The sequence below is a fragment of the Equus caballus genome, chromosome 8, assembly GCF_041296265.1.
Source record: "Equus caballus isolate H_3958 breed thoroughbred chromosome 8, TB-T2T, whole genome shotgun sequence".
Lineage (NCBI taxonomy): Eukaryota > Metazoa > Chordata > Mammalia > Perissodactyla > Equidae > Equus > Equus caballus.
In genome coordinates this window covers 51,853,276-51,870,161 of record NC_091691.1, presented here as the reverse complement: position 1 = coordinate 51,870,161, position 16,886 = coordinate 51,853,276, and the positions used below count along the sequence as shown (strand labels likewise).

General features: G+C 35.8%; 1 protein-coding gene across 15 annotated transcripts in view; it reads left to right on the top strand.

The window, feature by feature from the left end:
• The window catches only part of MYOM1 (myomesin 1), a 158,720-nt gene that overhangs the window by 42,772 nt on the left and 99,062 nt on the right, over positions 1 to 16,886 (top strand). For all 15 annotated transcript variants that reach the window (XM_070220800.1, XM_023647558.2, XM_070220797.1 and 12 more), the window contains 3 exons: positions 8,771 to 8,911; positions 13,085 to 13,442; positions 13,899 to 14,056. In XM_070220800.1, the coding sequence (XP_070076901.1) occupies positions 8,771 to 8,911; positions 13,085 to 13,442; positions 13,899 to 14,056 (657 nt within the window). The remainder of the gene's footprint in view (positions 1 to 8,770; positions 8,912 to 13,084; positions 13,443 to 13,898; positions 14,057 to 16,886) is intronic.

The window sequence follows — 16,886 nt, the reverse complement described above, 5'->3', positions numbered from 1 at the left end:
TAATTTCAGTTAAGTTCAATTCATCGATTTTTTCTTTTTGAATCATGCTTTTGGTGTTTGGCTAACTTGACACCATAAAGAATTTCTCTTATCTTTTCTTCTTAGAGTTTTATAATTTTAGCTTTTACATTTAGAGATATGATCCATTTTGAATTAATTTTTGTGTGTGCTGTTGAGTAGAGTTCTAAATTCGTCTTTTGACATATAGGTATACAACGGTCCCAGCACCGTTTATTGACAAGACTATTCTTTCCCCCGTTAAATTCCTTAGCACCTTTATCAAAAATCAATTGGCCATAAATATAAAAGTTTATTTCTGGACACTCGATTCTGTTCCATTGATCCTATATGCCTGTCCTTATGCCAATACCACAATGTAATTTTTTTTTACACCAATTTCCCTGGCTAAAAACTCCAGTACAATGTTGAATAGAAGCGTCAAGAACGAATAACATAGCCTTGTTTCCGATCATAGCAGGAAAGCATTTAGTTTTTCACCATTAGATATGATATTAGCTGTAGATTTTTCATAGATGGCCTTTATCAGGCTGAAGAAGTTCCCTTCTATTCCTATTTTGTTGAGAGGTTTTATAAAAGATTGGCACCTGAGCTAACATCAGTTGCCAATCTTCTTTTTTCCTTCTTCCTCTTCTTCCTGAAACCCCCCAGTACATAGTTGTATATTCTACTTGTAGGTCTTTCTGGCTGGGCTATGTAGGACACTGCCTCAGCGTGGTATGTTGAGTGGTGCCATGTCCACTCCAGGATCCGAACCAGCAAAACCCTGGGCCACCAAAGCAGTACGTGTGAACTCAACCACTTGGCCATAGGGCCAGCCCCTTGTTGAGAGTTTTTAACATGAATGAATGCTGAATTTTGTCAAATACTTTTTCTGCATCTATTAGATGATAGTTCGGTTTTTGTTTTTTATTCTGTTAATATGGTATATTATACTAATTGATTTTCAAATGTTAAATCAACCTTGCATTCCTGAGATAAACTCTACTTGGTTTTATATGTTGCTGGATTCAGTTTGTTAATATTTTGTGAAGGATTTTCACCTCTATATTCATGAGGGATATTGTTCTATAGTTTTCTTTTATTGTAATGTCTTTGTTTAGTTTTGATAACCAGTAATACTGGCCTTATAGAATGAGTTGGGAAGTGTTCCCTTCTCCTCTGTTTTTGAAAAAAGTTGGAAATGATTGATATTGTTTCTTCTTTAAATATTTGAGGGAATTTCTCAGTGAAGCCACTTGGGCATGGGCTTTTCATTGTGGGAAGATTTTAAATTACTAATTCAATTTCTTTACTTGTTATTGGTTTGTTCAGATTTTTTAATTTTTTCTTGAGTTAGTTTCCTTCTGCTTGTTTCATTTTTAATCTTTTTTTTCTAACTTCTTAAGGTGGAAGCTTAAGTTATTAATTTGAGACCTTTCTTCTTTTCTACTGTAGACACAAAGTTATAAACTTCCCTCTAACCACTGCTTTAGCTGTATCCCATAAATTTTGGTAGGTTGTGTCTTTGTTTCCATGTAGTTCAAAATATTTTCTAATTTCCCTTGTGATTTTTTTTTTTTTTTTGACCAATGGGTTATTTAGAAGCCTGGTGTTGATTTCCTGATGTTTGAAGGTTTTTAGCATTTCTTTCTGTTGTAGGTTCTTATTTAATTTTTCTGTTGTCAGAGAATATACTTTGTATGATTTAAGTCTTCATAAATTGGTTGAGGTTTCTTTGTGAACTAGTATAAGAGTTTAGAATGTGCCTGTTGTAGCAGCATATAATTGTAGCTTTAAAAAGTCTAGTCCAATAGTCTCTGCTGTTCCTTGGAGTTTTTAATCCACTCACATTTAATAAAATTACTGCTATGGTTGGACTTATGTCTACCACTTTTGCTATTTTTTCTGTATATCTCATGTTTTTTTTGTTCATTTTTTCCTTCTTTACTGCCCTGTTTTGTGTTAAATAGATATTTTTAGTGTAGCACTTAATTTCTTTGTTTCTTGATTTTTTATTATTTTCTTAGCAATTTCTTTAGGAATTACAGCCTACATATTAACTTATCACAATCTACTTCAGATTTATACTAACTTAATACTAGTAAAACATAGAAGTTTGTTCTAATATAGTCCCATTTCCTCCTATATCCTTTTATCTATTGTCACATATATTACAACTATGTATGTTGTACAACAATGCAGTGTAAGGATTGCTTTATGCAATCTATATCTTTTAAAGAATTTAGGAGAACAGAAATATATATGCATATATATTTACCCAATTATTTACTTTCTGGTGCTCTTCATTTTTGTGTGTGGATTCAAATCACTGTCTGGAGTCATCTCCATGTCATTTCCTTTAAACCCGAGGGATTTTCTTTAGCATTTCTTGTAAGGCAGATCTGCTAGCAATGAATTCTCTCAATTTTCGTTTGTTTGGGAACGTCTTTCGCCTTCAGTTCTGAGTCGTAGTTTTGCTGTGTATAGAATTCTTGATTGACATTTTTTCCCAGCACTTAAATTTGTCATATCAGTGCCTTCTGTGATGTATTGTTTCTGATGACAAGTCAGCAATTAATACATTGTCCCCCTGTATGTGATGAGTCATTTTACTCTTGCTGCTTTCAAAGTTTCTCTCTGGCTTTGGCTTTCAACAGTTTGACCATGATATATCTAGGTGTGTATCCTGTGTATCTCTATGCGTGTATCCTCCTTGAGTTTGTTGAGCATCATGGATCCATCAATTTTGGGGGAGTTTTAGGCCATTATTTCTTCAAAATATATTTTCCTGCCCTTTCTCTCTCTCCCTTATTATTGGCACTGCTGTTATTCATATACTGGTATGTTTGATTTTGTTCCACAAATCTCTGAGGCTCTTTTAATTTTTCTTTATTCTTTTATCTCTCTTATGTTTACATTAAACTATTTCTATCTTCAAATTCACTGATTCTTTCTTTTTCTATCTAAAATCTTTTGCTGAGTCCATTTAATAAATTTTCATTTGAGTTATTGTACTCTTAAACTCCAGAATATCCATTTGATCCTATTTTATAATTTCTGTCTCTTTGTTGACATTTTCTTTTTTTGAGGCATACTTTACTTTAAATCTTTAAGCATAGTTTCCTTTATTGGTCTTTGAACATATTTATAATTGCTGCTTTAAAGTCTTTGTCTGCTAAATCGAAAATCAGGGCCTACCTAGAGACAATTTTTATTTACTGCTTTTTTCTGTTGGTATGGGTCATAGCTTTCCTATATCTTGGCATGTCTCATAATTTTTGTGTTGTGGAAAATGGGATATGTTAGGTAACATATTGTAGCAATTCTGGATTCTGAATTTTTTTTCCCAAGTGTGTTGTTGCTGTGTTTTGTTTTTGCCTGAACATATTTATAGAATCAGTCTACCTAGCACAATGTGACTGCTGATGTCTCTGCTGAGTTTTTTTTTTAATTATTGTTCTCATTTTTAAACCTGAATTCATAGGGATCACATTATGTTTGCATAGATTTGTGGTCAGTCAATGAATGATCAGACATTGTGCTCAAACATCTCAACCCAGTAAAGCTTCCAGTTTCTGGCTCTGTGTGTGTGTCAGGGAATATGTTTTAAAGTTCAGGTAATTTTTTAAGTATGTGCATTTGGGCTTTTCTTGCCTCTAGACTCTTGCCTCTTCTCTGCTCATGTACACAGGCTTACAGTCAGCCAATGATGAGTCGATAATTTGGGTCCTCTCTGGTTTTTCCTATACAAACGTGTGAAGAGTTTATGAAGGCCCCCCTCTGGTGGTCTTGTTTCTCAGATCTTCTGTTAGATTTCTGGCTAATTTGCCAGTTTGCTGCTTGCACCAACCACGATTACAACCTCAGGCTAACTGAGCTGCTGTCTTCCGTTGTTTGTTTGCCACTTAGATTGCTACTGTTTCCCACAATGCTGCTGGATGTGGAGTTTTATCATGCTCTGCTCCAAACAAAGTCAGCCCCCTCTGGCAGCAGACACTCTGGTTTTCATACCATAACCAAGCTGGGGGAGAAGGATGGGAGCAGATTGGCAGGAGTGTCACACAAACTCCCACTGTTTATACCTGAAGTTCAGTAGCTTTTTATAAATAACTACTTCTCAGTGTAGTGTAGCACTTTGGTTGATTTTCAGAGGCCTAAAAATGGGTTGGTTTTGACAGTTGTATTCAGTTTTATCATTGCTTTTTGAAAGAGGAACTGATAAACTACTCACTCCACCATCCTGAAAGTCCCACCTCTGCACTGGTTATTTTTAATAGCTCCTCAGCTGATTCTGATGTGAAGCTAGTGTTGAGAATCACCAAGTTTGGGTATAATTATAAGAGGATGAATCTTGATGTTGCTTCATTCAATAAACATTTATTGAACAGTGTCAGACACTAGACACAGTGCTGAAGATACAAAGATAACTGAGACTGTCCCTCTCCTACAGGGCTCATAGGCAGTAGGAAAGAGAGAGAGAGAAACCAATAACGCAGTATAACATGAGCATATAGGGATGGGTGATGCTGAGTTTGGGAGCAGTGTCAGCAAATGACAATGCTCACAGCCCATCAGTTTTCTGAAACATGTTGATAGGTTGTCAGAATATTTTTGGAAAGTAGTACAACCATTAAGCAGATCCATAGTTAACATTAGCATGAACGAAGTTACTTATCCTGGGGAACCTAGGACAATTTCCCAAAATTATATGGTGATTGTAAACATAACTTTAAGGAACACACATATTACTTTATGCAAAGTGTAATGAATTTTTTTATGCTTTATTTTCGACTGGACTGTGATGATTTCATAACCTTGATTTATGTGAATAAATTCAGGAATGGCAGCTTCAGAGTCGTTATGAGCAGAGTGACATGGTGTAATGGTGTCTACAGTGGGGAGTCCATGAAAGCAAACCATGGAGGTGTAAGAAGAAATATTAGCACTTCTATTTTTTTAAAACATCAAATTTGGTCTTTAAGATTTTCTTATTGATTGACTGTTTCATAAATTAAGAATATTTATACAACAGTATATGCAAAGAACTTATAAATAAACAAATATATATAGGTGGCATGCCCCCAGTATTTTTGGAACAAGAATACTCAGTCACAAAAGTTGGAGACCACTAGTATAGTAGAAAGAACACTAACCTAGATGGGTGCTAGTCCTAGTCGACCCATCAACTTGATGTGAGAACATGGGCAAGTTACAAAGATGCTCCAGGTCTGCTACATCTATAAAATAAGAAACCTGGCGTAAATATCCCTGAGATCTCTCCCAGCTCTGGGATTCTGTAAGTGGTTTTGTTCTTTCTTTTCCTGTCAAGAATAGTTACGAAGTTGTAAGAGCAGAAGGTTATCTTTTGTTGATTTTGTTCAGTATTTGAATTGGATGCAGCTGTAAGCCTGTTTCTTTGTTCCTGGAATATTTCCAGAGTGCATTCTGTACCTTGGCTGCATCCCTTCTCTATGGTGCTGCTGGTCACAGATGTGATGATTTCATATGCACCACAATATTTTTTTAAATTCTGCTGACTTTAGACATATTAACAGAGGACATGACACAATTAATAGCAGAGTACAAAAAGAGGTACCTAGACACATTTGCAGGCACATGGTGCACACTGGCACACACAAATCAATCCTTACCTATTGCTTAATTTTATTGCTTTCATAAGTTGAAATTCAAGAATTTTCAAGATTTAAGCTGAGTACATGAAAAACATTAAATGTTTTAATAATTAAAAGGCTCACCCAGATCCATACATATCAAGTTTAGTATCTACTCAGAAACTGAGTTATAAGACAGAGGATTATTTTCAACATTTAGATACAACTAAAAGCCCAAGAGGCTAGCAAGCCCTGAATTAGTTCTTTCATTTAAGTTCAAAGAAATTTAAATTTTACATATTCTAGTTAACTCCTCTAAAAAGATTACTCAACTTTAAAATTTAAAAGAGTAAGATGTTAGAATTCAGTGTTCATAGATTATAACAAAATAATAATAATAATAATAAAATGATAGGTTTTCTTCAAATAATTAGTTACAGTGATTATCACATAGTCAATTCCTTAAAACTTTGTGTTTCTTTGATTTAGTTTTGTTTTCTATCTTCAGTAAATGAGTTAGCATTATAAAATAGTCTGTTGGCATAGTATTTTAGCATCTAATCCTTCTCATCCTTATTTTTATTAGAATTCAAGAGCTTGAAGAATCTTTAAAGAGCATAATAAAGATTTGTTTTTTCTAAATAAATTGGATTTTCTAAGTAATGCTATATAATACATAACATCATAATGCTTTTTATGAAGTTTGTTGTTCCAAATGAAATATGAAATGGAAACTGGTGATAATGCCATGAATCTTTACCACAAAGTTCAACTATTGAAAACCAGCTGCTGTAGGGGCTGGCCTGGTGGATAGTGGTTGAGTTTACACATTCTGCTTCCACAGCCCGGGGTTCTTTGGTGCAGATTCCAGCGCAGACGTAGCACTGCTCACCAAGCCATACTGTGGCGGCATCCCACATGAAGTAGAGGAAGATTGGCACAGATGTTAGCTCAGGGCCGATCTTCCTCACAAAAAAACAGAAAACAAAAAACCAGCTGCTGTGATTTATCTGTGAGAATGGAATAATCACATTCTGGCACAGACTATGTAATAAATGCATCTTTTAAAGATTTATCTTAAAGGGAAAATAATAGAAAAAGAACAACACCACAACAAAAAGAATGACAAATCGTAGCTGTTTTGATGTAAATAACATTGAAAAGATGAGCTCATGAGAATATGACTGTAGAAACTAGAATGAGAGTAAAGGGAAAAGAGCAAAAACAGAAAAACGAGAGAAATTAGAAAATGCAAAAATGTTCTATAACTATAAAAAAGGAAACTCAAACTTGTTAATTAATTTTATTTTGTATAGTAATGGAATAAAGAGGTGAAGGAAAATAGCACTTTAAACTTAGACCCGCATAAGCACAGCCTGTACTTTAGAACCTGCTGGCGGTATAGGATGCGGTCGTTTTGCTGCTGCCTGGAACAGTCAGCCAGGAACAAATTTCACTAAGGCTTCCAATTGGTAACCAATCCACAAGCTGGAATTCAAGGTTCTAACCTTTGGTTTTAATGCTGATCATAGAATAAGAGTTAGATATTCACCCTGGGGGAAGGGGTAATTAGTGGAGGAGGAAGAATTTTGCCATTTCCAAGCTACCACTCCAGTAGCGGGGTTAAAGGCAGTAGCCCGCCCTTCTCCAGCAGGCCCAGAGCTGCTGCACCCCCTGAATTTCCTAGAAACCCTTACAGTTCTGTGCTACCTGTTTGGCAGAGGATAGGGGTACTTGCACTATTATGTATCCATTTTGTGCTATGTATGTGTTTGGCTTGTCTTCTGCTTTTGATTTAGGTAATTTCCTTTGCTTTTACAAATGCTTTCTTTTTTTTTCCTTTTTCTCCCCAAAGCCCCTCCGGTACATAGTTGTATATTCTTCGTTGTGGGTTCTTCTAGTTGTGGCAGGTGGGACGCCACCTCAGCGTGGATTGATGAGCAGTGCCTTGTCCGCGCCCAGGATTCGAACCAAGGAAACACTGGGCCGCCTGCAGTGGAGCGCGCGAACTTAACCACTCGGCCACGGGGCCAGCCCCTACAAATGCTTTTTAAAGACTGGGAATTGGTTTGAGTGGTTTGAAAGATTTTTCTTTTTCAACTGGGCAGCTTGCTTTTCCCATGCCGCACCACTCACACACTTCGCTTTCTCTTCAAATTTTCTCTAGACCAGGGGTCTTTTTAATATTAACTTTTTATTTTGGAATCGTTTCAAATCTACAGGAAATTTAGAAGGATAGGACGGAGAGTTCCTATACAGCTCCTTATTGTGAACATCTTTCATTACCATGTAGACAAGGGGCTTTTAACCTGAGTTCATGGATTAACTTTAGGGAGTCCGTGAACTCCTGAAATTTGTGCCAAATTGTGTATGTTTGAATGAAAATGGATTTTATTTATTCAAGAACTGTGTAGATTAAGACTGTACTTTTAGTTTCATCGATTCTTTTTCTCTAGGGGCAATCTGCGCTCTCATGTTTTCCGCCTGCTAATACATTTTTTGGTTTATTAGAAACTATCTCCAAGTGCACATTTGCACCAGTGTGCATGGGTGGATTTTTGTGCACAACAGAACTGATCAAAGGGTTCTTTATCACACCCCTGTAATTTTCTGAGTTACTCGACACTGTGTGTTTACGTAAAATATATTAACTCTATTGTTTGATGAGTCCAGTGTTCCTGCAAATGGATGAGTCTGTCTATACTACATAAAGCCCTCAAAATTGAACCTGCAATGCCTGCATCAGAATTTCCTGGGCTCCTTATTCAGAAAATTTTGCAGTTTTATCAAGCCTGGGAAAGGATTTGGATGCATAATGTATCCAAACCATTTATATAGACTACCTAAATTTCCAAGGTTAACTTAACAGCAAAGGATATTTGGAACTGTTACAAAAGCCCTGCTCTGTTCCCTTGAGACTTTAAGGAGGATAAAGCCATGAAACTACTGTGCACCTATTTTTCTTTTGTCTCTGTACAGAGTGCATTATTTGAAGTCTTTCTCATTCCACTTTAGTTCTAAAGATAAAAGATAATTATAACATTAGAGATCTGGGATTCTATGAAACCTCCCCCAAGTTAAAACTTCTTTTTATAAGCATTTTGAATCTTTTAAGTGCATTTTTTGGTTATTGTCTAATATTAGGCATTTTGTTTCAGACTTACAGATTCCAGTCTGATGTTAGAAGACTATTCATCTGGATTGAGCCCCCAAACAAAGAGAGCCAGGAAGAGCCTTCTCTCTGGGGAGGAGAAGGAAAATCTGCCAAGTGACTATATGGTGCCCATTTTCTCAGGACGGTGCGTATGCATTTTCTTCCTGGCTTTGATTATTAGAAAGTAGAAAATAAATGTTGTCAGATAATAATAATAGCGGCTAACAATTACTGAGCATTTACTGTGTATTGGTTGAGAAAAGTCTGAGGAACCTTGCAACTCTTGTCTGAAGGAGATGTGTTCATTGTAAAACTCTTTGCCATCACATAGGATGGCTACATGACAAAAGAGAACGATTAGGAACTTAATTCTAATTATGTAACTTGTTGAAATTGGAAGTAGAGCATTGGATGCTAGTGGTTAGACACTATATAATCACTGTAAATAGAGCAGAAAGAAAGGTTCAAAACTATAAATTGTTGGGTATACTAAAAAAAAAAGTCAGATGGTATGTTTAGGTTAGATGGAAATTATCCTAGTTACCAAGGTGGTTTTAATTATTACTCATTAGAGAGAAAAAAATCTTGGATAACAGAGTAAGTAAAAGAATTACATCATAATTTGAATGCCTGGCTTTTATTTGTTGAATGTAAAATAGATTACTGTTTATTTTGAGGTAAACTTCAAACAAAATAATCACTAAATCATAAGACTATGTAATGCCAAATTTCTGTGTTTATAATATAAACTTTTTTTTGAACTGTAATAATATCCAAAGAAATCTTGTAAGGAAACTTGTCTGAGACACCATATTAAAGTTTAACGGGAACTTTCTGAGCCTTTCCTGTTTATTTTCCTTTGAATGGAGAATTAGTCACAGAGCTAAGGTGATACTCAAAATGAGGTCATCCTCTCAGGGCAAATGCTGTCAGGAAATTCAGTAGGCAATAATGTGGCTGTCATTTTTGGAGACCTACTTCTGTTTCCCTTGTGTGTTTCTTCCCATTCTTCTCTAACAGTTCCTTTTGGAATTGTTTCAGAGGCTAATGTCGTAATTGCTCTGAACCCAATTAGGAAGGTAAGGGGATAAATAATATTCTGTATTTAGCTTTTTGTTTGATATCTCTGATTTTTTTTAAAGTGAATTTTCCATTGAAGCGTGCTTGTATTGCTAATATGCCTGCCCAGACTTAACCTCTTCAGTTAGTTTAATATACATTCATATTCCTTATAGGAGATGGCTAGGCTAGAAGAGTGAAATATTTTATTTTCAACTTTTTTCCCACTCTGTTTTTTAAAAATCGTTTAAAAATCACATCAATTAGCATTAACCTGTATGGCATGTCTCTCCACCTGTGTGAGTACGAAATGAAGCTTCTCACTTTCAATGTCTTCTCCCTTCCCCACCAAACCATTTTGTCTCCTTGAGGCCAGTCTCAAGAAATGATAATTTACAAATTAAACTGTGATAAAAGAAAATGTGAATAAAAATTTATCTTCTAGGTTTTATTTCTGGTTCTCCTTTATTTTTTATAGAGAGCCATCTTCTCTGTTCTATTACTGTGTTGAAAGTAAATTCATAATGGTGTTAGCAGTGCTAACAATCTAAGAAGAGGATGGGAAAGAAATGAACCTGTGTTGAATACCTATTGTTTACTGGGAATCAGACTTGGTGTTTTATATAAATTATCTTGCTAAATCCTCAATACAGCCCTGGAGAGGTATTCATATATCAATTTTTGGACAAGGAAATCAAGTCTCAGTGACTTGCTGAAAGTTTCATGGCTGGTAGTGGAAGAGCTGAGAGTCCCACTAGGACTGACCGATGCATTCTGCAATTACAGTGTATTTCTGGAAAATACCATTTCTTCTGGATGGCGATTGAAAATTCTACTTCTTAAACTCCGATAAATTGAGTTAACTTTGTGTAAGCAACTGGTTTTTGAGTTGAGATCAGCAGAGATAGTCAGAGTATTGGGGAGGTTTTAAATTCATTTAAAATGTGTAGTAGTGCATTTCTGTCAGCATCATGTTCTTGCTCTTGTACCCAGATTATAGCTTGGTTATCACTGACATGCACTTATATTCACTTAAAGGGGAGTGTCCGTGCTGTCCGGGTCAAAAATATTTTTTATATGAATTTGAGTTCTCATGTGAAATACTTACAGTTTTTCTGAGGTTTAGCTTATTTGTAAATGGAAAAGGCAAGGAGACTGTGACTCCATTCTGCCCTCTAGAGCTGTGTCAACATGTTCACTCTTGGAGGTAATGTGAGCTTAAACTTAAAGTTCTCTTAGAGTTGTCTCAACTCGGGGCAAGACTAGCACTGAATATAATCCATTATTATATACATTGCATCATATTACAAAGTTCATTTCAAATCTCTCTATTGTATATTAACCTCTGTAGAGAATTCCAAGGAGATTCTCATGATGGTTTGTTTTGTATTCACTTATTAATTCATTCATTTCCTATCTCACTCAAAAAAAAAACTATGTCAGGACACTAAGCTAAAAATATCTTCCATCTTTCTTCTTTCCTCTGAATTATAGTGAACATATTACTTATTTCCTTAGTAGAAACTACCTTATTAGTATTTGGAGAGAGAGAGATAAGGAAAAAGAAATTAAAATGTATTCACATGGTTTAGTAAGAAACAAAGTGGACTAATCTTGTCTACCAGATGTTTTAGTAATATTCCATGAGAAATTCCAAACTTGGGCAAATGTTGAGTCTTATTCCTCAGCAAACTACATGGATTCAGGGGCCAGGAACTTGCAAACACAATGTCAGTGTTTGCTTAAATTTTAAAGTAATTATTCTTATAAGAAAAGCAAATATACAGTTCTGCCTTAAGAGGTCTGGGGAGACTCAATTTCAAGAGAATCTTCAATATAATCAATATAATCCCTCACTGAAACATTTAATGGAGTTGACAACAAAGATATTGAAGGAAGTTAAAAATAATCCAAAAGTTTTTGACAGCACTAATAAATCATAGCACAAATTCTATCATAAGCTACTACATTAGGCATGGCACTTTTAGATGTTACCACTCACTTGCCATAATCATCAATTACGAATAAAAATATGTCATCTTTATAAATTTCACCACTTCAATTGCCAGTTGATCATTTCTTCTCATCAGAGCTGTGCGCAAGCACAAATGAAGATTGTCATATTAAATATGTGTACAGACGGTGCCCGACTTATGATGGTTCAACTTAGGATGTTTTGACTTTACAATGGTGTGAGAGCAATACGCAGTCGGTAGAAACCATACGTCGAATTTTGAGTTTTGATCTTTTCCTGGGCTAGCAATGTGCAGTAGGATTCTCTCTCCTGATGCTGGGCAGCATCAGCAAGCAGCTGCTCCCAGTCAGTCACGCGGTCCCGAGGATGAACAACCTAAACACAACCATTCTGTTTTTCACTTTCAGTACAATATTCCAGAAATTACATGAGATATTCAACACTTTATTATGAAATAGGCTTTGTGTTAGATGATTTTGCCCAACTGTAGGCTAAGGTAAGCGTTCTGAACACGTTTAAGGAGGCGAGGCTATGCTATGTTGTTCAGTAGGTAAGGTGTATTAAATGCATTTTTGACTTATGACATTGTCAACTTGCGAGGGATTTATCAGAATATAACCCCATTGTAAGTTGAGGAAGATCTATCTATCTATCTACACACACACATAACCTTTATTATCTTGGGAAGAAACTCAGTAAGCGTAAGGATCTCATGCAAATTTGAAACTTATATATATGCAATAGCTCTGGGCAATGCATTACATCAGCTGAGTAATAGAATCCAGATCAACCACATAGTCACATATCAGGATCACAGGCAAATAAACTATATTTCAGTTTACAATATCATCGTTTCTGGAAGGAAAGCCATGACTTAATCTTTTATTATAGACTCAATCATATTTAAACACACTAAGGAAACCAAGGAATTGACTTTGGGCAAGTTATCTAATTTCTCTGGGCCTTGTTACCATATATCTAAAATAGAAATGTACAGTTTACTTCATAGGATTGTTGTGGGGATAAAATGAGAAAACATATGTAAAAAGCACTTGGTAACCACCAGGGCCATAATAGATATTATTGTTGTTGTCATTATTTGTTAAGGTGATGAGCACTTCCATTAGAGGAGCGTTAGCTCCTGATTTACCAGGTTTTTCTATGTCAGGTTTTCTTTGGGCACAGTATATAATGTCTGAAGTCTGATAATTTGAACTTAGTAAAATTAGGCAATCTTATCACTGCCATCCGCCATATCCATATTTTGCTGTTATTATATTTTAGCCAAAAGCATGTCAGTGGAATTACAGACACGGAAGAAGAAAGAATTAAAGAAGCTGCTGCTTATATAGCCCAGAGGAATCTTCTTGCTAGTGAAGAAGGAATCATAGCATCCAAACAGGCCACAGCATCCAAACAGGCCACAGTCTCCAAACAGGCCACAGCATCCAAACAGGCCACAGCATCCAAACAGGCCACAGTCTCCAAACAGGCCACAGCATCCAAACAGGCCACAGCATCCAAACAGGCCACAGTCTCCAAACAATCCACGTCCACTCTCCACCAGGAGGAGGTTTTGGAGAAGAAGTCAAGGAAGGTTGCAATTCGAGAAAAGGCAGAACAGCTGTCGCTAAGAAAAACAGTAAGAAAAGACAATTTAACATAACTTACAAATGTGGAAATGCGTATAACAAGTTGTATGTATGTGTGCAGATATAGACTGATTTGTTTCAAATGAAGAAAATGTGATCTTGTGGAGGAACAAAACTAACAAAAAGAAGGAGAAAGACATCAGAATATATAGGACGAAGAAAGACAAACAATAGTTTTAAACTCAGTGAAACTTTAGGTTCTACAGAAATTAAAATTCTGAAGAACCTTAAGAAATTCACTTTAGGGAAGTAAAATATGTTGTCCAGGCTTAGAATGTTAAAAATTAAATCATGTGTCTGTTTTAAAAAGAGGCCAGAGGAATGCATTGATCTAAATACAAAAGTAAGACTTCAAATGGAAAAATGATAACTTTGGTTTCTACTTGTTATTTTAGTAGCACAGGTTACTTTGATTTCATAATATTTTGATAATGTATTTTTTTCAGTTAGAAGAAACAGAGGCATTTCATAAAAAGTTAAATGAAGATAATCTTCTTCATGCTCCTGACTTTGTTATTAAACCTCGTTCCCACACTGTTTGGGAGAAAGAAAATGTAATATTACACTGCTCTGTATCCGGCTGGCCAGAACCTCGTGTCACATGGTATGTTATCTTCATGAAAACTACTTATAGAATTGATTACACAAAGTTAATTTACCTCTAGTGAAAAATTTAGCATATGCAAAAATCAGTGAAAGTATTTACAATTTTGTATAGGTTTTTTGAATAGTGAAGAAAGGAAGCTGGGATGAATATTTTATGTATGGGAAGAAAGAACAGTCTCACATGCATTATGATACTTTACAATCCTATTGTACAAATGTGTCTTTCTCTTATATAAAATGTGAAAATTTAGTCAACATATTTATATACAAACAAAATATGTCTATAACTGCTATGGATCATAAAAATTAAATTAATATTCATTTCCATTACAATATAGATATCATTTTGAAGCAATACTGCCTTTTAAAAAAATAATTCAAACCCAGAGGGCTCCATCTATACTCCTCACGAGAGCTAAGGTCTCAATGTGCTTTCTAAGCCAAACAAAAGAGGGAATTGGATGGGAGACGTTACTCAATGTGGGAACTTAAGAAACTTTCTTTCCGTAAAAAATGAGTACCCCCTTTCTCCTTCCATATATATTCTATTGCAATTGTCAATCATTGTGATCCCTAAACTCAGAACTTTCCCGTCAAATGTCATGAATGTCTGCCACAGAGAGCAGAGGTATGAAAACAATTGAACCGATTTAAGAAGACATTTTCAGTTTTATTCTCTGACCCAGGTATTTTGCATGCTGTTTTCTAATCCTCAGGAGTGGTGGTAAATGCACCCTCTGTCGCAGTATAGACCGTACATGGAATTGCATTGCCACCTGCAGAGTGCCTGCCTCCTTCTCCCTTCTTTTCTATTCTTTCTAATGTTGGTCAGACACCTGGCTAGCACTAATGGATGTGGCTGACAAGATAAACCCAGTTACCTGTCTAAGGTTATTCTTAAGGAGCAGGTGATGAGTTTTTTAACAACTTCACCTACTATATCAATCTGCCTGTGATAATATTGGATTTACTTACAATTTTTCATTTATAAAGGCTCTTCAGGGTTGTTGAGTTTGAAAACCAAAGAATTAAAACCATAGCCAGCTATATTATCAGGCTAATAATTTATAGTGAACAAAGATGAGAAATGTAGAAACATATTTTAATGAAAATGAAGTTTTAAAATCAATTTATAAGCCTTAAAGTATAAAAGTAAACTATAGTAAGTTAGGAGTCAATCCATCTTTGCCTCACCTTTCTCTGTGACTATAGAGTTGCACAATTTGGCCTATTAAAGGGACATGTCTTCTTGAAAAACTGATTACTTCCCACCTCAAAAAAATCCAAACTTTCCTATAGAAATGCATAAAGACTAACAAATTTTCAGCTTCAAAAAGTGTTATTTGTTCAGTAAAAAATTCTTCTTCTTTCATGAGTTAAAATATACTGTTACTGAATGAGTAATCGGAGTCTTTAATCAAGTAGATATTTTTATTACACATTGTCCCCTCTGTTTTCCCGCTTTTTAAAAATTAAAGATGACTTTCAAAAGAACACAAAGTAATCTCTGGGAGATAAATATTAATTTCTTAAGCATTTATTTATCCTACGAAATACACAGCAACTAGAATACAAACCCAGCCACGTACCGTTGATGGTATTATTAAGCCAGAGTAATGTGAGTCCGCAAAGGCGGAGCTCCAACTCTGTCGGAGATTAAACTCCTTACATTGTATTTTCTTGGCCTAGAGAAGGAGTGATTTAAAAACAAACAAAAAAGATAAAACTTCCCCAGAAAAATATGAGATCACCAAACTGTTGACCCTGAGAATTCCAGTTAAATTGAAAAATAGAAATACTGTTAATTTTCGGTTAGCCTCACTAATGGAGCTTAGAAGTAGTACGATTGACCTCCCCCACCCAAGTCTTTCACATCAGCCTTTGAAATATTTATTTCATTTACATATGAATTTTATGTCCTAGAGTCTCATTTTAAACACAGAGACAAGATTGGTCTCAGAAACAATTGGGAGGCTGTTCATTTACTGGAAAAAGCCTTCTCCAGTTCCTGCACCCCCTTTAGTGCTTAGAGAAGGCAACTCTATTCTTTACGAAAAATTCTCCCAGGAGGGACAAGTCAGAGCATTTCACAGAAAGTCCTGTTGCCTTGCAAGTCAAGTGAAAAGTAAATATTAAAACAAAAGAACCAGTGGACAACTAAGAAAATAGTTAATTGTACTTCAGAGAGCAAGATTTGCCCCTGGATAAAGCTGAAATTTGGTCAATCAGCTAGCAGATAACTGAAAATTGGCTATGGCCATAAACAAGGTCAGATCTAGGTTTTGTGGGGGCATTAAGTTTATACAGTTGGGGGCACTCTTTACAAAAGCGAATTTAAAGTTGGTAGTATAAGTGAGACATGGAGCCTTGCAGGGACCCATGCTGGTGAGAGACCCGGAAACTTCAGCTTCGTTGGCTTCAAGGTAAATCCACCTCTAGGTGGATTTTAGTATCTTGTGGGATTAGTATACCTTCCTGGGTATGGTGGCTTTTTAAAAATAACCATTAAATGAAGCTCTGATTTACTTTGCAATGCTGGTACAGAGTACGCAATCTTCAGTAAGCCCCTCCCCATCGATGAACAGTGAACCCACAGCCCGAGCAAGAACCAAGGTTGCTGGTGATTACTTTGCTGGCATTTATGCCTTTTTGGTACCCAACTGCATCTTTCTGGGCCTGACACTGAGTACAAGTATCAAAGAAGTAATTGGGAATGGCCTTCCTGAATAGAAGGTGGCAAATTATAGGAATAAGTTTGCGATGATGATTTGTGCAGTCACGCTGCCTCCCCTACCAGCAGTTAGGTCCTTAGGCATGGGTGCCTGGGG